The sequence below is a fragment of the Hypanus sabinus genome, chromosome 9 (genome assembly GCF_030144855.1).
Source record: "Hypanus sabinus isolate sHypSab1 chromosome 9, sHypSab1.hap1, whole genome shotgun sequence".
Lineage (NCBI taxonomy): Eukaryota > Metazoa > Chordata > Chondrichthyes > Myliobatiformes > Dasyatidae > Hypanus > Hypanus sabinus.
In genome coordinates, this window is record NC_082714.1 from 80,390,686 (window position 1) to 80,409,495 (window position 18,810).

Genomic DNA, 18,810 nt, shown 5'->3' on the forward strand with positions numbered 1-18,810 from the left:
GTCCGTATCCCTCTAAACATTTCCTATCCTTGTATCTGTCCGTATCCCTCTAAACCTTTCCTATCCGTGTACCTGTCCGTATCTCTCTAAACCAGTCCTATCCTGTACCTGTCCGTATCCCTCTGAACCTTTCCTATCTGTGTACCTGTCCGTATCCCTCTGAACCTTTCCTATCCGTGTACCTGTCCATTTCCCTCTAAACATTTCCTATCCGTGTACCTGTCCGGATCCCTCTAAACATTTCCTATCCCTGTACCTGTCCGTATCCTTCTAAACCTTTCCTATCCATGTACCTGTCTGTATCCCTCTGAACCTTTCCTATCCATGTACCTGTCCATATCCCTGTAAACCTTTCCTATCCGTGTACCTGTCCGTATCCCTCTAAACCTTTCCTATCCGTGCACCTGTCCTTATCTCTCTGAACCTTTCCTATCCGTATCCCTCTAAACCTTTCCTATCCATGTACCTGTCCGTATCCCTCTAAACCTTTCCGATCCGTGTACCTGTCCGTATCCCTCTAAACCTTTCCTATCCGCGTACCTGTCCGTATCCCTCTAAACCTTTCCGATCCGTGTACCTGTCCGTATCCCTCTAAACCTTTCCTATCCACGAACCTGTCCGTATCCCTCTAAATCTTTCCTATCCGTGTACCTGTCCGTATCCTTCTGAACCTTTCCAATCCTTTTACCTGTCCGTATCCCTCTAAACCTTTCCTATCCGTGTACCTGTCCGTATCCCTCTAAACCTTTCCTCTCAGTGTACCTCAGGAATTATCTTTTAAACGTTGTTACTTTACCTGCCCCAACCACTTCCTCTGGCAGCTCGTTGCATAGACTGACCACCCTCGGGGTGAAGAACTTGCCCCTCATGTTCTGGTCTTGTCTCCCTGCATCTGCATTATTGGTCTCCCCATTATTTGGGGGGTTGTGGGGGTTTAGGAGAGAATCACAAGGATCCTGCATGGCTTCGAGGGCATGAGCTGTAACGAGAGATTGGACAAAGTTGGGCTGTTCTCTGTGGAGACTGAGGGCAGATCAGATGGAAGTTGCTAAGGTTCTGAGAGGCTGAGATAGACTAGTCATGCAGCATCTTTTCCCTCAGGTTGAACTGTCTAATACAGAGGCATGTATCTTTGGTGAAATGGTGTGGGTTTAAAGGAGAAATGCGGGGAAGTTTCTCTCAGAGAGAGGTGGATGTTGGAGTGCACTGCCAGTACAAGTTTGTCCAATCTCTCCTTACAGCTCAGGCCCTCTAAACTAGGACACTTGCTCAGGAGGTGGGGGTCTGCAGTCACTGCCAGGGGTGCTGGTGAAAACGCAGATACAATAGAGAGCATGAAGAGGCTCTGGGACAGGCCCATGTATGGCAAGCACAGCACTATGGGCTGAAGGGCCTGCTGTTGTGCTGTAATGTTGTTTAAGACGTGTGGGTCAAGTTAGAGAGAGAGCTGTCTGGGGTCACTGCCGGGATGGTGGAGAGGCGGCTACGATAAGATGTGTTTCAGACAGACACACCCCGGAATGGAGGGATCTGGATGATTTTGTACAGAAGGGAATCTGGTGTGAGAACGGATACAACAGAAACGTAGAGTGTGTTCTAGGTTCCCGAGGGCTTGGGAAATGACTCACGTGAACACCTCGGATCCCCAGCCTGCCACGAAAGTGAACATGCGTGGCCCGAAGTCCCTCGCTGGGTTGATGGCGTAGCCGGTGTTGGCTCCCATCCCCATCCCGATCAGGAGCACGCAGACTGAGGTCATGAGCGGCCGGAGGAAGCCCGGGATCATGGCATTCCGCGAGTCGCCGATCGCCAGGATGCAGATCAATAACACAGCGGTGGCGATTACCTGCGGGGGGGGGGGAGGAGGGAGGGCAAGCGTCGTCAAGGTTACAGGAATGACAGAGACCTGCTTTTAATCAGCGTTCGCTCAATATTCAGCCAGTCTCAGCTCTCAAGTCATCTCCAATTCTCTTGGGGTGAGAGTTCCAAGTATTTCACCGGCCTCCAGCTAAAGAAGCCCAAAGGACCTCACAGTTATCAGCCATTGAACAGTACCCTAGTCCGATGAGATGGGCTCTTGACTTCACAATCTACCTTGTTATCATCTTGTATCTCATAGTTCACTGAACTCTGTAACTGTGACACTTTACACTGCAATCTGTTATTGCTTTACCTTGTCCTACCTCAGTGCACTGTGTAATGGTCTGGTCTTTGAGAATAACAAACCAATTCGCCAATTTACCCGTTTCTGCCCTGACTGGGACCCAAACTCAGAGCTCAGCACGGAGGAGATCTCAGCACTCTGCAAGGCAGGAGGAAGCCAAAGAGATTATTGGCAGGTTCGCGTACAGGACTAGAAGCCACTGTCCCTAATTCGTGGATGAATTCTGAGAATCCAGGCTCCTCTGGTGCCACACTGGCTGATTTTCCTGTCAATGCCACAACTAACGTATAATTCTATTCAGGAATGTATGCTGATTCCAGTAAACGTGGTGGGTTTAGAGAGCAGGAAACGGGGTCTCAGGGGGTTTAAATGGAGCAGGAAAGGGGTTCCCTGATGTGGTTAAAGGGAGAGCAAAATGGGGTCCTGGTGAGTTTAAAGGGAGCAGGACACGAGGTCACAAGGGTTTAAAGGGAGTGGGAAATGGGGTTCAGGTGGGTTTAAAGTCAGTGGGAAACGGGGTCCCAGTGCGTTTAAAGGGAGTGGGAAACGGGGTCCCGGTGGGTTTGAAGGGAATGGGAAACGGGGTCCCGGTGGGTTTGAAGGGACTGGGAAACGGGGTCCCGGTGGGATTGAAGGGAGTGGGAAACGGGGTCCCGGTGCGTTTAAAGGGAGTGGGAAACGGGGTCCCGGTGCGTTTAAAGGGAGTGGGAAACGGGGTCCCGGTGCGTTTAAAGGGAGTGGGAAACGGGGTCCCAGTGCGTTTAAAGGGACTAGGAAACGGGGTCCCAGTGCGTTTAAAGGGACTGGGAAACGGGGTCCCGGTGCGTTTAAAGGGAGTGGGAAACGGGGTCCCGGTGCGTTTGAAGGGAGTGGGAAACGGGGTCCCAGTGGGTTTGAAGGGAGTGGGAAACGGGATCCCAGTGGGTATAAAGGGAGTGTGAAACGGGGTCCACAGTGGGTTTGAAGGGAGTGGGAAACGGGGTCTCAGGGGGTTTAAATGGAGCAGGAAAGGGGTTCCCAGATGTGGTTAAAGGGAGAGCAAAATGGGGTCCCGGTGAGTTTAAAGGGAGCAGGACACGAGATCACATGGGTTTAAAGGGAGTGGGAAATGGGGTTCAGGTGGGTTTAAAGTCAGTGGGAAACGGGGTCCCAGTGCGTTTAAAGGGAGTGGGAAACGGGGTCCCGGTGGGTTTGAAGGGAGTGGGAAACGGGGTCCTGGTGGGTTTAAAGGGAGTGGGAAACGGGGTCCCAGTGCGTTTAAAGGGAGTGGGAAACGGGGTCCCGGTGGGTTTAAAGGGAGTGGGAAATGGGGTCCCGGTGGGTTTGAAGGGAGTGGGAAATGGGGTCCTGGTGGGTTGAAAGGGAGTGGGAAACGGGGTCCCGGTGGGTTTGAAGGGAGTGGGAAACGGGGCCCCGGTGGGTTTGAAGGGAATGGGAAACGGGGTCCCGGTGGGATTGAAGGGAGTGGGAAACAGGGTCCCGGTGGGTTTAAAGGGAATGGGAAACGGGGTCCCGGTGGGTTTAAAGGGAGTGGGAAACGGGGTCCCGGAGGGTTTGAAGAGAGTGGGAAACGGGGTCCCGGTGGGTTTAAAGGGAATGGGAAAAGGGGTCCTGGTGGGTTTAAAGGGAGTGGGAAACGGGGTCTCAGGGGGTTTAAATGGAGCAGGAAAGGGGTTCCCTGATGTGGTTAAAGGGAGAGCAAAATGGGGTCCCGGTGAGTTTAAAGGGAGCAGGACACGATATCACATGGGTTTAAAGGGAGTGGGAAATGGGGTTCAGGTGGGTTTAAAGTCAGTGGGAAACGGGGTCCCAGTGCGTTTAAAGGGAGTGGGAAACGGGGTCCCGGTGGGTTTGAAGGGAGTGGGAAACGGGGTCCCGGTGGGTTTGAAGGGAGTGGGAAACGGGGTCCTGGTGGGTTGAAAGGGAGTGGGAAACGGGGTCCCGGTGGGTTTGAAGGGAGTGGGAAACGGGGTCCCGGTGGGTTTGAAGGGAATGGGAAACGGGGTCCCGGTGGGTTTAAAGGGACTGGGAAACGGGGTCCCGGTGGGTTTGAAGGGACTGGGAAACGGGGTCCCGGTGGGTTTAAAGGGACTGGGAAACGGGGTCCCGGTGGGTTTAAAGGGAGTGGGAAACGGGGTCCCGGTGGGTTTGAAGGGAGTGGGAAACGGGGTCCCGGTGGGATTAAAGGGAGTGGGAAACGGGGCCCCGGTGGGTTTGAAGGGAGTGGGAAACGGGGTCCCGGTGGGATTAAAGGGAGTGGGAAATGGGGTCCCGGTGGGTTTGAAGGGAGTGGGAAACGGGGTCCCAGTGGGATTAAAGGGAGTGGGAAACGGGGTCCCGGTGGGTTTAAAGGGAATGGGAAAAGGGGTCCCGGTGGGTTTAAAGGGAGTGGGAAACGGGGTCCTGGTGGGTTCAAAGGGAATGGGAAACGGGGTCCCGGTGGGTTTAAAGGGAGTGGGAAACGGGGTCCCGGTGGGTTTAAAGGGAGTGGGAAACGGGGTCCCGGTGGGTTTAAAGGGAGTGGGAAACGGGGTCCCGGTGGGTTTAAAGGGAGTGGGAAACGGGGTCCCGGTGGGTTTAAAGGGAGTGGGAAACGGGGTCCCGGTGGGTTTAAAGGGAGTGGGAAACGGGGTCCCGGTGGGATTAAAGGGAATGGGAAACGGGGTCCCGGTGGGATTAAAGGGAGTGGGAAACGGGGTCCAGGTGGGTTTAAAGGGAATGGGAAAAGGGGTCCCGGTGGGTTTAAAGGGAGTGGGAAACGGGGTCCCGGTGGGTTTGAAGGGAGTGGGAAACGGGATCCCAGTGGGTATAAAGGGAGTGTGAAACGGGGTCCACAGTGGGTTTGAAGGGAGTGGGAAACGGGGTCTCAGGGGGTTTAAATGGAGCAGGAAAGGGGTTCCCAGATGTGGTTAAAGGGAGAGCAAAATGGGGTCCCGGTGAGTTTAAAGGGAGCAGGACACGAGGTCACATGGGTTTAAAGGGAGTGGGAAATGGGGTTCAGGTGGGTTTAAAGTCAGTGGGAAACGGGGTCCCAGTGCGTTTAAAGGGAGTGGGAAACGGGGTCCCGGTAGGTTTGAAGGGAGTGGGAAACGGGGTCCTGGTGGGTTTAAAGGGAGTGGGAAATGGGGTCCCAGTGCGTTTAAAGGGAGTGGGAAACGGGGTCCCGGTGGGTTTAAAGGGAGTGGGAAACGGGGTCCCTGTGGGTTTAAAGGGAGTGGGAAACGGGGTCCCGGTGGGTTTGATGGGAGTGGGAAATGGGGTCCTGGTGGGTTGAAAGGGAGTGAGAAACGGGGTCCCGGTGGGTTTGAAGGGAGTGGGAAACGGGGCCCCGGTGGGTTTGAAGGGAATGGGAAACGGGGTCCCGGTGGGATTGAAGGGAGTGGGAAACGGGGTCCCGGTGGGTTTGAAGGGAGTGGGAAACGGGGTCCCTGTGGGATTGAAGGGAATGGGAAACGGGGTCCCGGTGGGTTTAAAGGGAGTGGGAAACGGGGTCCCGGAGGGTTTGAAGGGAGTGGGAAACGGGGTCCCGGTGGGTTTAAAGGGAGTGGGAAACGGGGTCCCGGAGGGTTTGAAGGGAGTGGGAAACGGGGTCCCGGTGGGATTGAAGGGAGTGGGAAACAGGGTCCCGGTGGGTTTAAAGGGAATGGGAAACGGGGTCCCGGTGGGTTTAAAGGGAGTGGGAAACGGGGTCCCGGAGGGTTTGAAGGGAGTGGGAAACGGGGTCACGGTGGGTTTAAAGGGAATGGGAAAAGGGGTCCTGGTGGGTTTAAAGGGAGTGGGAAATGGGGTCCTGGTGGGTTTAAAGGGAGCAGGACACGAGGTCACGGGTTTAAAGGGACTGGGAAATGTGGTTCAGGTGGGTTTAAAGTCAGTGGAAAATGGGGTCCCAGTGCGTTTAAAGGGACTGGGAAACGGGGTCCCGGTGCATTTAAAGGGAGTGGGAAACGGGGTCCCAGTGGGTTTAAAGGGAGTGGGAAACGGGGTCTCAGGGGGTTTAAATGGAGCAGGAAAGGGGTTCCCAGATGTGGTTAAAGGGAGAGCAAAATGGGGTCCCGGTGAGTTTAAAGGGAGCAGGACACGAGGTCACATGGGTTTAAAGGGAGTGGGAAATGGGGTTCAGGTGGGTTTAAAGTCAGTGGGAAACGGGGTCCCAGTGCGTTTAAAGGGAGTGGGAAACGGGGTCCCGGTGGGTTTGAAGGGAGTGGGAAACGGGGTCCTGGTGGGTTTAAAGGGAGTGGGAAACGGGGTCCCAGTGCGTTTAAAGGGAGTGGGAAACGGGGTCCCGGTGGGTTTAAAGGGAGTGGGAAACGGGGTCCCTGTGGGTTTAAAGGGAGTGGGAAACGGGGTCCCGGTGGGTTTGAAAGGAGTGGGAAATGGGGTCCTGGTGGGTTGAAAGGGAGTGGGAAACGGGGTCCCGGTGGGTTTGAAGGGAGTGGGAAACGGGGCCCCGGTGGGTTTGAAGGGAATGGGAAACGGGGTCCCGGTGGGATTGAAGGGAGTGGGAAACAGGGTCCCGGTGGGTTTAAAGGGAATGGGAAACGGGGTCCCGGTGGGTTTAAAGGGAGTGGGAAACGGGGTCCCGGAGGGTTTAAAGGGAGTGGGAAACGGGGTCCCGGTGGGTTTAAAGGGAATGGGAAAAGGGGTCCTGGTGGGTTCAAAGGGAGTGGGAAACGGGGTCTCAGGGGGTTTAAATGGAGCAGGAAAGGGGTTCCCTGATGTGGTTAAAGGGAGAGCAAAATGGGGTCCCGGTGAGTTTAAAGGGAGCAGGACACGAGGTCACATGGGTTTAAAGGGAGTGGGAAATGGGGTTCAGGTGGGTTTAAAGTCAGTGGGAAACGGGGTCCCAGTGCGTTTAAAGGGAGTGGGAAACGGGGTCCCGATGGGTTTGAAGGGAGTGGGAAACGGGGTCCCGGTGGGTTTGAAGGGAGTGGGAAACGGGGTCCTGGTGGGTTGAAAGGGAGTGGGAAACGGGGTCCCGGTGGGTTTGAAGGGAGTGGGAAACGGGGTCCCGGTGGGTTTGAAGGGAATGGGAAACGGGGTCCCGGTGGGTTTAAAGGGACTGGGAAACGGGGTCCCGGTGGGTTTGAAGGGAATGGGAAACAGGGTCCCGGTGGGTTTAAAGGGACTGGGAAACGGGGTCCCGGTGGGTTTAAAGGGAGTGGGAAACGGGGTCCCGGTGGGTTTGAAGGGAGTGGGAAAAGGGGTCCCGGTGGGATTAAAGGGAGTGGGAAACGGGGTCCCGGTGGGTTTGAAGGGAGTGGGAAACGGGGTCCCGGTGGGATTAAAGGGAGTGGGAAATCGGGTCCCGGTGGGTTTGAAGGGAGTGGGAAACGGGGTCCCGGTGGGATTAAAGGGAGTGGGAAACGGGGTCCCGGTGGGTTTAAAGGGAATGGGAAAAGGGGTCCCGGTGGGTTTAAAGGGAGTGGGAAACGGGGTCCTGGTGGGTTCAAAGGGAATGGGAAACGGGGTCCCGGTGGGTTTAAAGGGAGTGGGAAACGGGGTCCCGGTGAGTTTAAAGGGAGTGGGAAACGGGGTCCCGGTGGGTTTAAAGGGAGTGGGAAACGGGGTCCCGGTGGGTTTAAAGGGAGTGGGAAACGGGGTCCCGGTGGGTTTAAAGGGAGTGGGAAACGGGGTCCCGGTGGGTTTAAAGGGAGTGGGAAACGGGGTCCTGGTGGGTTTAAAGGGAGTGGGAAACGGGATCCCAGTGGGTATAAAGGGATTGTGAAACGGGGTCCACAGTGGGTTTGAAGGGAGTGGGAAACGGGGTCTCAGGGGGTTTAAATGGAGCAGGAAAGGGGTTCCCAGATGTGGTTAAAGGGAGAGCAAAATGGGGTCCCGGTGAGTTTAAAGGGAGCAGGACACGAGGTCACATGGGTTTAAAGGGAGTGGGAAATGGGGTTCAGGTGGGTTTAAAGTCAGTGGGAAACGGGGTCCCAGTGCGTTTAAAGGTAGTGGGAAACGGGGTCCCGGTGGGTTTGAAGGGAGTGGGAAACGGGGTCCTGGTGGGTTTAAAGGGAGTGGGAAACGGGGTCCCAGTGCGTTTAAAGGGAGTGGGAAACGGGGTCCCGGTGGGTTTAAAGTGAGTGGGAAACGGGGTCCCTGTGGGTTTAAAGGGAGTGGGAAACGGGGTCCCGGTGGGTTTGAAGTGAGTGGGAAACGGGGTCCCTGTGGGTTTGAAGGGAGTGGGAAACGGGATCCCAGTGGGTTTAAAGGGAGTGTGAAACGGGGTCCCCAGTGGGTTTGAAGGGAGTGGGAAACGGGGTCCCGGTCGGATTGAAGGGAGTGGGAAACGGGGTCCCGGTGGGTTTGAAGGGAGTGCGAAACGGGGTCCCAGTGCGTTTAAAGGCAGTGGGAAACGGGGTCCCGGTGGGTTTAAAGGGAGTGGGAAACGGGGTCCCCAGTGGGTTTGAAGGGAGTGGGAAACGGGGTCTCAGGGGGTTTAACTGGAGCAGGAAAGGGGTTCCCTGATGTGGTTAAAGGGAGAGCAAAATGTGGTCCCGGTGAGTTTAAAGAGAGCAGGTCACGAGGTCACATGGGTTTAAAGGGAGTGGGAAATGGGGTTCAGGTGGGTTTAAAGGCAGTGGGAAACGGGGTCCCAGTGCGTTTAAAGGGAGTGGGAAACGGGGTCCCGGTGGGTTTGAAGGGAGTGGGAAACGGGGTCCCGGTGGGTTTGAAGGGAGTGGGAAACGGGGTCCCGGTGGGATTGAAGGGAGTGGGAAACGGGGTCCCGGTGGGTTTGAAGGGAGTGGGAAACGGGGTCCTGGTGGGTTTAAAGGGGGTCGGAAACAGGGTCCCGGTGGGTTTAAAGGGAGTGGGAAACGGGGTACTGTGTGGGTTTGAAGGGAGTGGAAACGGGGTCCCGGTGTGTTTGAAGGGAGTGGGAAACGTGGTCCCAGTGGGTTTAAAGGGAGTGGGAAACGAGGTCCCGGTGAGTTTGAAGGGAGTGGGAAACGGGGTCCCGGTGGGTTTGAAGGGTGTGGGAAACGGGGTCCCGGTGGGTTTGAAGGGAGTGGGAAACGGGGTCCCAGTGGGTTTAAAGGGAGTGGGAAACGGGATCCCGGTGTGTTTGAAGGGAGTGGGAAACGGGGTCCCGGTGGGTTTGAAGGGAGTGGGAAACGGGGTCCCGGTGGGTTTGAAGGGAGTGGGAAACGGGGTTCCGGTGTGTTTGAAGGGAGTGGGAAACGGGGTCCCGGTGTGTTTGAAGGGAGTGGGAAACGGGGTCCCGGTGGGATTGAAGGGAGTGGGAAATGGGGTCCCGGTGGGATTGAAGGGAGTGGGAAATGGGGTCCTGTTGGGTTTGAAGGGAGTGGGAAACGGGGTCCCGGTGGGTTTGAAGGGAGTGGGAAACGGGGTCCCGGTGGGTTTAAAGGGAGTGGGAAATGGGGTCCCAGTGGGTTTAAAGGGAGTGGGAAACGGGGTCCCAGTGTGTTTAAAGGAAATGGGAAACGGGGTCCCGGCGGGTTTAACGGGAGTGGGAAACGGGTTCCCGGTGGGTTTAAAGGGAGTGGGAAACTGGGTCCCAGAAGGTTTAAAGGGAGTGGGAAACGGGGTCCCGGTGGGTTTAAAGGGAATGGGAAACGGGGTCCCGGTGGGTTTAAATGGTGTGGGAAACGGGGTCCTGGTGGGTTTAAAGAAGTGGGAATAGGGGTCCCGGTGGGTTCAAAGGGAGTGGGAAACGGGGTCCCGGTGGGTTTAAAGGGAGTGGGAAACGGGGTCCCAGTGCGTTTAAAGGGACTAGGAAACGGGGTCCCAGTGCGTTTAAAGGGACTGGGAAACGGGGTCCCGGTGCGTTTAAAGGGAGTGGGAAACGGGGTCCCAGTGGGTTTAAAGGGAGTGGGAAACGGGGTCCCAGTGGGTTTGAAGGGAGTGGGAAACGGGATCCCAGTGGGTTTAAAGGGAGTGTGAAACGGGGTCCCCAGTGGGTTTGAAGGGAGTTTGAAACGGGGTCCCGGTCGGATTGAAGGGAGTGGGAAACGGGGTCCCGGTGGGTTTGAAGTGAGTGCGAAACGGGGTCCCAGTGCGTTTAAAGGCAGTGGGAAACGGGGTCCCGGTGGGTTTAAAGGGAATGGGAAACGGGGTCCCGGTGGGTTTAAAGGGAGTGGGAAACGGGGTCCCGGAGGGTTTGAAGGGAGTGGGAAACGGGGTCACGGTGGGTTTAAAGGGAATGGGAAAAGGGGTCCTGGTGGGTTTAAAGGGAGTGGGAAATGGGGTCCTGGTGGGTTTAAAGGGAGTGGGAAACGGGGTCCCGGTGGGTTTAAAGGGAGTGGGAAACGGGGTCCCGGTGGGTTTAAAGGGAGTGGGAAACGGGGTCCCGGTGGGTTTAAAGGGAGTGGGAAACGGGGTCCCGGTGGGTTTGAAGGGAGTGGGAAACGGGGTCCCGGTGGGTTTGAAGGGAGTGGGAAACGGGGTCCTGGTGGGTTGAAAGGGAGTGGGAAACGGGGTCCCGGTGGGTTTGAAGGGAGTGGGAAACGGGGTCCCGGTGGGTTTGAAGGGAGTGGGAAACGGGGTCCTGGTGGGTTGAAAGGGAGTGGGAAACGGGGTCCCGGTGGGTTTGAAGGGAGTGGGAAACGGGGTCCCGGTGGGTTTGAAGGGAATGGGAAACGGGGTCCCGGTGGGTTTAAAGGGACTGGGAAACGGGGTCCCGGTGGGTTTGAAGGGAGTGGGAAACGGGGTCCCGGTGGGTTTGAAGGGAGTGGGAAACGGGGTCCTGGTGGGTTGAAAGGGAGTGGGAAACGGGGTCCCGGTGGGTTTGAAGGGAGTGGGAAACGGGGTCCCGGTGGGTTTGAAGGGAATGGGAAACGGGGTCCCGGTGGGTTTAAAGGGACTGGGAAACGGGGTCCCGGTGGGTTTGAAGGGACTGGGAAACGGGGTCCCGGTGGGTTTAAAGGGACTGGGAAACGGGGTCCCGGTGGGTTTAAAGGGAGTGGGAAACGGGGTCCCGGTGGGTTTGAAGGGAGTGGGAAACGGGGTCCCGGTGGGATTAAAGGGAGTGGGAAACGGGGTCCCGGTGGGTTTGAAGGGAGTGGGAAACGGGGTCCCGGTGGGATTAAAGGGAGTGGGAAATGGGGTCCCGGTGGGTTTGAAGGGAGTGGGAAACGGGGTCCCAGTGGGATTAAAGGGAGTGGGAAACGGGGTCCCGGTGGGTTTAAAGGGAATGGGAAAAGGGGTCCCGGTGGGTTTAAAGGGAGTGGGAAACGGGGTCCTGGTGGGTTCAAAGGGAATGGGAAACGGGGTCCCGGTGGGTTTAAAGGGAGTGGGAAACGGGGTCCCGGTGGGTTTAAAGGGAGTGGGAAACGGGGTCCCGGTGGGTTTAAAGGGAGTGGGAAACGGGGTCCCGGTGGGTTTAAAGGGAGTGGGAAACGGGGTCCCGGTGGGTTTAAAGGGAGTGGGAAACGGGGTCCCGGTGGGTTTAAAGGGAGTGGGAAACGGGGTCCCGGTGGGATTAAAGGGAATGGGAAACGGGGTCCCGGTGGGATTAAAGGGAGTGGGAAACGGGGTCCTGGTGGGTTGAAAGGGAGTGGGAAACGGGGTCCCGGTGGGTTTGAAGGGAGTGGGAAACGGGGTCCCGGTGGGTTTGAAGGGAATGGGAAACGGGGTCCCGGTGGGTTTAAAGGGACTGGGAAACGGGGTCCCGGTGGGTTTGAAGGGAATGGGAAACAGGGTCCCGGTGGGTTTAAAGGGACTGGGAAACGGGGTCCCGGTGGGTTTAAAGGGAGTGGGAAACGGGGTCCCGGTGGGTTTGAAGGGAGTGGGAAAAGGGGTCCCGGTGGGATTAAAGGGAGTGGGAAACGGGGTCCCGGTGGGTTTGAAGGGAGTGGGAAACGGGGTCCCGGTGGGATTAAAGGGAGTGGGAAATCGGGTCCCGGTGGGTTTGAAGGGAGTGGGAAACGGGGTCCCGGTGGGATTAAAGGGAGTGGGAAACGGGGTCCCGGTGGGTTTAAAGGGAATGGGAAAAGGGGTCCCGGTGGGTTTAAAGGGAGTGGGAAACGGGGTCCTGGTGGGTTCAAAGGGAATGGGAAACGGGGTCCCGGTGGGTTTAAAGGGAGTGGGAAACGGGGTCCCGGTGAGTTTAAAGGGAGTGGGAAACGGGGTCCCGGTGGGTTTAAAGGGAGTGGGAAACGGGGTCCCGGTGGGTTTAAAGGGAGTGGGAAACGGGGTCCCGGTGGGTTTAAAGGGAGTGGGAAACGGGGTCCCGGTGGGTTTAAAGGGAGTGGGAAACGGGGTCCTGGTGGGTTTAAAGGGAGTGGGAAACGGGATCCCAGTGGGTATAAAGGGATTGTGAAACGGGGTCCACAGTGGGTTTGAAGGGAGTGGGAAACGGGGTCTCAGGGGGTTTAAATGGAGCAGGAAAGGGGTTCCCAGATGTGGTTAAAGGGAGAGCAAAATGGGGTCCCGGTGAGTTTAAAGGGAGCAGGACACGAGGTCACATGGGTTTAAAGGGAGTGGGAAATGGGGTTCAGGTGGGTTTAAAGTCAGTGGGAAACGGGGTCCCAGTGCGTTTAAAGGGAGTGGGAAACGGGGTCCCGGTGGGTTTGAAGGGAGTGGGAAACGGGGTCCTGGTGGGTTTAAAGGGAGTGGGAAACGGGGTCCCAGTGCGTTTAAAGGGAGTGGGAAACGGGGTCCCGGTGGGTTTAAAGTGAGTGGGAAACGGGGTCCCTGTGGGTTTAAAGGGAGTGGGAAACGGGGTCCCGGTGGGTTTGAAGTGAGTGGGAAACGGGGTCCCAGTGGGTTTGAAGGGAGTGGGAAACGGGATCCCAGTGGGTTTAAAGGGAGTGTGAAACGGGGTCCCCAGTGGGTTTGAAGGGAGTGGGAAACGGGGTCCCGGTCGGATTGAAGGGAGTGGGAAACGGGGTCCCGGTGGGTTTGAAGGGAGTGCGAAACGGGGTCCCAGTGCGTTTAAAGGCAGTGGGAAACGGGGTCCCGGTGGGTTTAAAGGGAGTGGGAAACGGGGTCCCCAGTGGGTTTGAAGGGAGTGGGAAACGGGGTCTCAGGGGGTTTAACTGGAGCAGGAAAGGGGTTCCCTGATGTGGTTAAAGGGAGAGCAAAATGTGGTCCCGGTGAGTTTAAAGAGAGCAGGTCACGAGGTCACATGGGTTTAAAGGGAGTGGGAAATGGGGTTCAGGTGGGTTTAAAGGCAGTGGGAAACGGGGTCCCAGTGCGTTTAAAGGGAGTGGGAAACGGGGTCCCGGTGGGTTTGAAGGGAGTGGGAAACGGGGTCCCGGTGGGTTTGAAGGGAGTGGGAAACGGGGTCCCGGTGGGATTGAAGGGAGTGGGAAACGGGGTCCCGGTGGGTTTGAAGGGAGTGGGAAACGGGGTCCTGGTGGGTTTAAAGGGGGTCGGAAACAGGGTCCCGGTGGGTTTAAAGGGAGTGGGAAACGGGGTACTGTGTGGGTTTGAAGGGAGTGGAAACGGGGTCCCGGTGTGTTTGAAGGGAGTGGGAAACGTGGTCCCAGTGGGTTTAAAGGGAGTGGGAAACGAGGTCCCGGTGAGTTTGAAGGGAGTGGGAAACGGGGTCCCGGTGGGTTTGAAGGGTGTGGGAAACGGGGTCCCGGTGGGTTTGAAGGGAGTGGGAAACGGGGTCCCAGTGGGTTTAAAGGGAGTGGGAAACGGGATCCCGGTGTGTTTGAAGGGAGTGGGAAACGGGGTCCCGGTGGGTTTGAAGGGAGTGGGAAACGGGGTCCCGGTGGGTTTGAAGGGAGTGGGAAACGGGGTTCCGGTGTGTTTGAAGGGAGTGGGAAACGGGGTCCCGGTGTGTTTGAAGGGAGTGGGAAACGGGGTCCCGGTGGGATTGAAGGGAGTGGGAAATGGGGTCCCGGTGGGATTGAAGGGAGTGGGAAATGGGGTCCTGTTGGGTTTGAAGGGAGTGGGAAACGGGGTCCCGGTGGGTTTGAAGGGAGTGGGAAACGGGGTCCCGGTGGGTTTAAAGGGAGTGGGAAATGGGGTCCCAGTGGGTTTAAAGGGAGTGGGAAACGGGGTCCCAGTGTGTTTAAAGGAAATGGGAAACGGGGTCCCGGCGGGTTTAACGGGAGTGGGAAACGGGTTCCCGGTGGGTTTAAAGGGAGTGGGAAACTGGGTCCCAGAAGGTTTAAAGGGAGTGGGAAACGGGGTCCCGGTGGGTTTAAAGGGAATGGGAAACGGGGTCCCGGTGGGTTTAAAGGGTGTGGGAAACGGGGTCCTGGTGGGTTTAAAGAAGTGGGAATAGGGGTCCCGGTGGGTTCAAAGGGAGTGGGAAACGGGGTCCCGGTGGGTTTAAAGGGAGTGGGAAACGGGGTCCCAGTGCGTTTAAAGGGACTAGGAAACGGGGTCCCAGTGCGTTTAAAGGGACTGGGAAACGGGGTCCCGGTGCGTTTAAAGGGAGTGGGAAACGGGGTCCCAGTGGGTTTAAAGGGAGTGGGAAACGGGGTCCCAGTGGGTTTGAAGGGAGTGGGAAACGGGATCCCAGTGGGTTTAAAGGGAGTGTGAAACGGGGTCCCCAGTGGGTTTGAAGGGAGTTTGAAACGGGGTCCCGGTCGGATTGAAGGGAGTGGGAAACGGGGTCCCGGTGGGTTTGAAGTGAGTGCGAAACGGGGTCCCAGTGCGTTTAAAGGCAGTGGGAAACGGGGTCCCGGTGGGTTTAAAGGGAATGGGAAACGGGGTCCCGGTGGGTTTAAAGGGAGTGGGAAACGGGGTCCCGGAGGGTTTGAAGGGAGTGGGAAACGGGGTCACGGTGGGTTTAAAGGGAATGGGAAAAGGGGTCCTGGTGGGTTTAAAGGGAGTGGGAAATGGGGTCCTGGTGGGTTTAAAGGGAGTGGGAAACGGGGTCCCGGTGGGTTTAAAGGGAGTGGGAAACGGGGTCCCGGTGGGTTTAAAGGGAGTGGGAAACGGGGTCCCGGGGGGTTTAAAGGGAGTGGGAAACGGGGTCCCGGTGGGTTTGAAGGGAGTGGGAAACGGGGTCCCGGTGGGTTTGAAGGGAGTGGGAAACGGGGTCCTGGTGGGTTGAAAGGGAGTGGGAAACGGGGTCCCGGTGGGTTTGAAGGGAGTGGGAAACGGGGTCCCGGTGGGTTTGAAGGGAGTGGGAAACGGGGTCCTGGTGGGTTGAAAGGGAGTGGGAAACGGGGTCCCGGTGGGTTTGAAGGGAGTGGGAAACGGGGTCCCGGTGGGTTTGAAGGGAATGGGAAACGGGGTCCCGGTGGGTTTAAAGGGACTGGGAAACGGGGTCCCGGTGGGTTTGAAGGGAGTGGGAAACGGGGTCCCGGTGGGTTTGAAGGGAGTGGGAAACGGGGTCCTGGTGGGTTGAAAGGGAGTGGGAAACGGGGTCCCGGTGGGTTTGAAGGGAGTGGGAAACGGGGTCCCGGTGGGTTTGAAGGGAATGGGAAACGGGGTCCCGGTGGGTTTAAAGGGACTGGGAAACGGGGTCCCGGTGGGTTTGAAGGGACTGGGAAACGGGGTCCCGGTGGGTTTAAAGGGACTGGGAAACGGGGTCCCGGTGGGTTTAAAGGGAGTGGGAAACGGGGTCCCGGTGGGTTTGAAGGGAGTGGGAAACGGGGTCCCGGTGGGATTAAAGGGAGTGGGAAACGGGGTCCCGGTGGGTTTGAAGGGAGTGGGAAACGGGGTCCCGGTGGGATTAAAGGGAGTGGGAAATGGGGTCCCGGTGGGTTTGAAGGGAGTGGAAACGGGGTCCCAGTGGGATTAAAGGGAGTGGGAAACGGGGTCCCGGTGGGTTTAAAGGGAATGGGAAAAGGGGTCCCGGTGGGTTTAAAGGGAGTGGAAACGGGGTCCTGGTGGGTTCAAAGGAATGGGAAACGGGGTCCCGGTGGGTTTAAAGGGAGTGGGAAACGGGGTCCTCCCGGTGGGTTTAAAGGGAGTGGGAAACGGGGTCCCGGTGGGTTTAAAGGGAGTGGGAAACGGGGTCCCGGTGGGTTTAAAGGGAGTGGGAAACGGGGTCCCGGTGGGTTTAAAGGGAGTGGGAAACGGGGTCCCGGTGGGTTTAAAGGGAGTGGGAAACGGGGTCCCGGTGGGATTAAAGGGAATGGGAAACGGGGTCCCGGTGGGATTAAAGGGAGTGGGAAACGGGGTCCAGGTGGGTTTAAAGGGAATGGGAAAAGGGGTCCCGGTGGGTTTAAAGGGAGTGGGAAACGGGGTCCCGGTGGGTTTGAAGGGAGTGGGAAACGGGATCCCAGTGGGTATAAAGGGAGTGTGAAACGGGGTCCACAGTGGGTTTGAAGGGAGTGGGAAACGGGGTCCCGGTGGGTTTAAAGGGAGTGGGAAACGGGGTCCCGGTGGGATTAAAGGGAATGGGAAACGGGGTCCCGGTGGGATTAAAGGGAGTGGGAAACGGGGTCCTGGTGGGTTTAAAGGGAATGGGAAAAGGGGTCCCGGTGGGTTTAAAGGGAGTGGGAAACGGGGTCCCGGTGGGTTTGAAGGGAGTGGGAAACGGGATCCCAGTGGGTATAAAGGGAGTGTGAAACGGGGTCCACAGTGGGTTTGAAGGGAGTGGGAAACGGGGTCTCAGGGGGTTTAAATGGAGCAGGAAAGGGGTTCCCAGATGTGGTTAAAGGGAGAGCAAAATGGGGTCCCGGTGAGTTTAAAGGGAGCAGGACACGAGGTCACATGGGTTTAAAGGGAGTGGGAAATGGGGTTCAGGTGGGTTTAAAGTCAGTGGGAAACGGGGTCCCAGTGCGTTTAAAGGGAGTGGGAAACGGGGTCCCGGTGGGTTTGAAGGGAGTGGGAAACGGGGTCCTGGTGGGTTTAAAGGGAGTGGGAAATGGGGTCCCAGTGCGTTTAAAGGGAGTGGGAAACGGGGTCCCGGTGGGTTTAAAGGGAGTGGGAAACGGGGTCCCTGTGGGTTTAAAGGGAGTGGGAAACGGGGTCCCGGTGGGTTTGATGGGAGTGGGAAATGGGGTCCTGGTGGGTTGAAAGGGAGTGAGAAACGGGGTCCCGGTGGGTTTGAAGGGAGTGGGTAACGGGGCCCCGGTGGGTTTGAAGGGAATGGGAAACGGGGTCCCGGTGGGATTGAAGGGAGTGGGAAACGGGGTCCCGGTGGGTTTGAAGGGAGTGGGAAACGGGGTCCCTGTGGGATTGAAGGGAATGGGAAACGGGGTCCCGGTGGGTTTAAAGGGAGTGGGAAACGGGGTCCCGGAGGGTTTGAAGGGAGTGGGAAACGGGGTCCCGGTGGGTTTAAAGGGAGTGGGAAACGGGGTCCCGGAGGGTTTGAAGGGAGTGGGAAACGGGGTCCCGGTGGGATTGAAGGGAGTGGGAAACGGGGTCCCGGTGGGTTTAAAGGGAATGGGAAACGGGGTCCCGGTGGGTTTAAAGGGAGTGGGAAACGGGGTCCCGGAGGGTTTGAAGGGAGTGGGAAACGGGGTCACGGTGGGTTTAAAGGGAATGGGAAAAGGGGTCCTGGTGGGTTTAAAGGGAGTGGGAAATGGGGTCCTGGTGGGTTTAAAGGGAGCAGGACACGAGGTCACGGGTTTAAAGGGACTGGGAAATGTGGTTCAGGTGGGTTTAAAGTCAGTGGAAAATGGGGTCCCAGTGCGTTTAAAGGGACTGGGAAACGGGGTCCCGGTGCATTTAAAGGGAGTGGGAAACGGGGTCCCAGTGGGTTTAAAGGGAGTGGGAAACGGGGTCTCAGGGGGTTTAAATGGAGCAGGAAAGGGGTTCCCAGATGTGGTTAAAGGGAGAGCAAAATGGGGTCCCGGTGAGTTTAAAGGGAGCAGGACACGAGGTCACATGGGTTTAAAGGGAGTGGGAAATGGGGTTCAGGTGGGTTTAAAGTCAGTGGGAAACGGGGTCCCAGTGCGTTTAAAGGGAGTGGGAAACGGGGTCCCGGTGGGTTTGAAGGGAGTGGGAAACGGGGTCCTGGTGGGTTTAAAGGGAGTGGGAAACGGGGTCCCAGTGCGTTTAAAGGGAGTGGGAAACGGGGTCCCGGTGGGTTTAAAGGGAGTGGGAAACGGGGTCCCTGTGGGTTTAAAGGGAGTGGGAAACGGGGTCCCGGTGGGTTTGAAAGGAGTGGGAAATGGGGTCCTGGTGGGTTGAAAGGGAGTGGGAAACGGGGTCCCGGTGGGTTTGAAGGGAGTGGGAAACGGGGCCCCGGTGGGTTTGAAGGGAATGGGAAACGGGGTCCCGGTGGGATTGAAGGGAGTGGGAAACAGGGTCCCGGTGGGTTTAAAGGGAATGGGAAACGGGGTCCCGGTGGGTTTAAAGGGAGTGGGAAACGGGGTCCCGGAGGGTTTAAAGGGAGTGGGAAACGGGGTCCCGGTGGGTTTAAAGGGAATGGGAAAAGGGGTCCTGGTGGGTTTAAAGGGAGTGGGAAACGGGGTCTCAGGGGGTTTAAATGGAGCAGGAAAGGGGTTCCCTGATGTGGTTAAAGGGAGAGCAAAATGGGGTCCCGGTGAGTTTAAAGGGAGCAGGACACGAGGTCACATGGGTTTAAAGGGAGTGGGAAATGGGGTTCAGGTGGGTTTAAAGTCAGTGGGAAACGGGGTCCCAGTGCGTTTAAAGGGAGTGGGAAACGGGGTCCCGATGGGTTTGAAGGGAGTGGGAAACGGGGTCCCGGTGGGTTTGAAGGGAGTGGGAAACGGGGTCCTGGTGGGTTGAAAGGGAGTGGGAAACGCGGTCCCGGTGGGTTTGAAGGGAGTGGGAAACGGGGTCCCGGTGGGTTTGAAGGG

The 18,810-nt window shown here is 57.4% G+C and overlaps 1 protein-coding gene across 1 annotated transcript in view; it reads right to left on the reverse strand.

The window, feature by feature from the left end:
* The window catches only part of LOC132400064 (aquaporin-10-like), a 341,000-nt gene that overhangs the window by 67,091 nt on the left and 255,099 nt on the right, over positions 1-18,810 (reverse strand). The window contains exon 5 of the mRNA XM_059981147.1: positions 1,629-1,846. Coding sequence (XP_059837130.1) covers positions 1,629-1,846 — 218 coding nt within the window. The remainder of the gene's footprint in view (positions 1-1,628; positions 1,847-18,810) is intronic.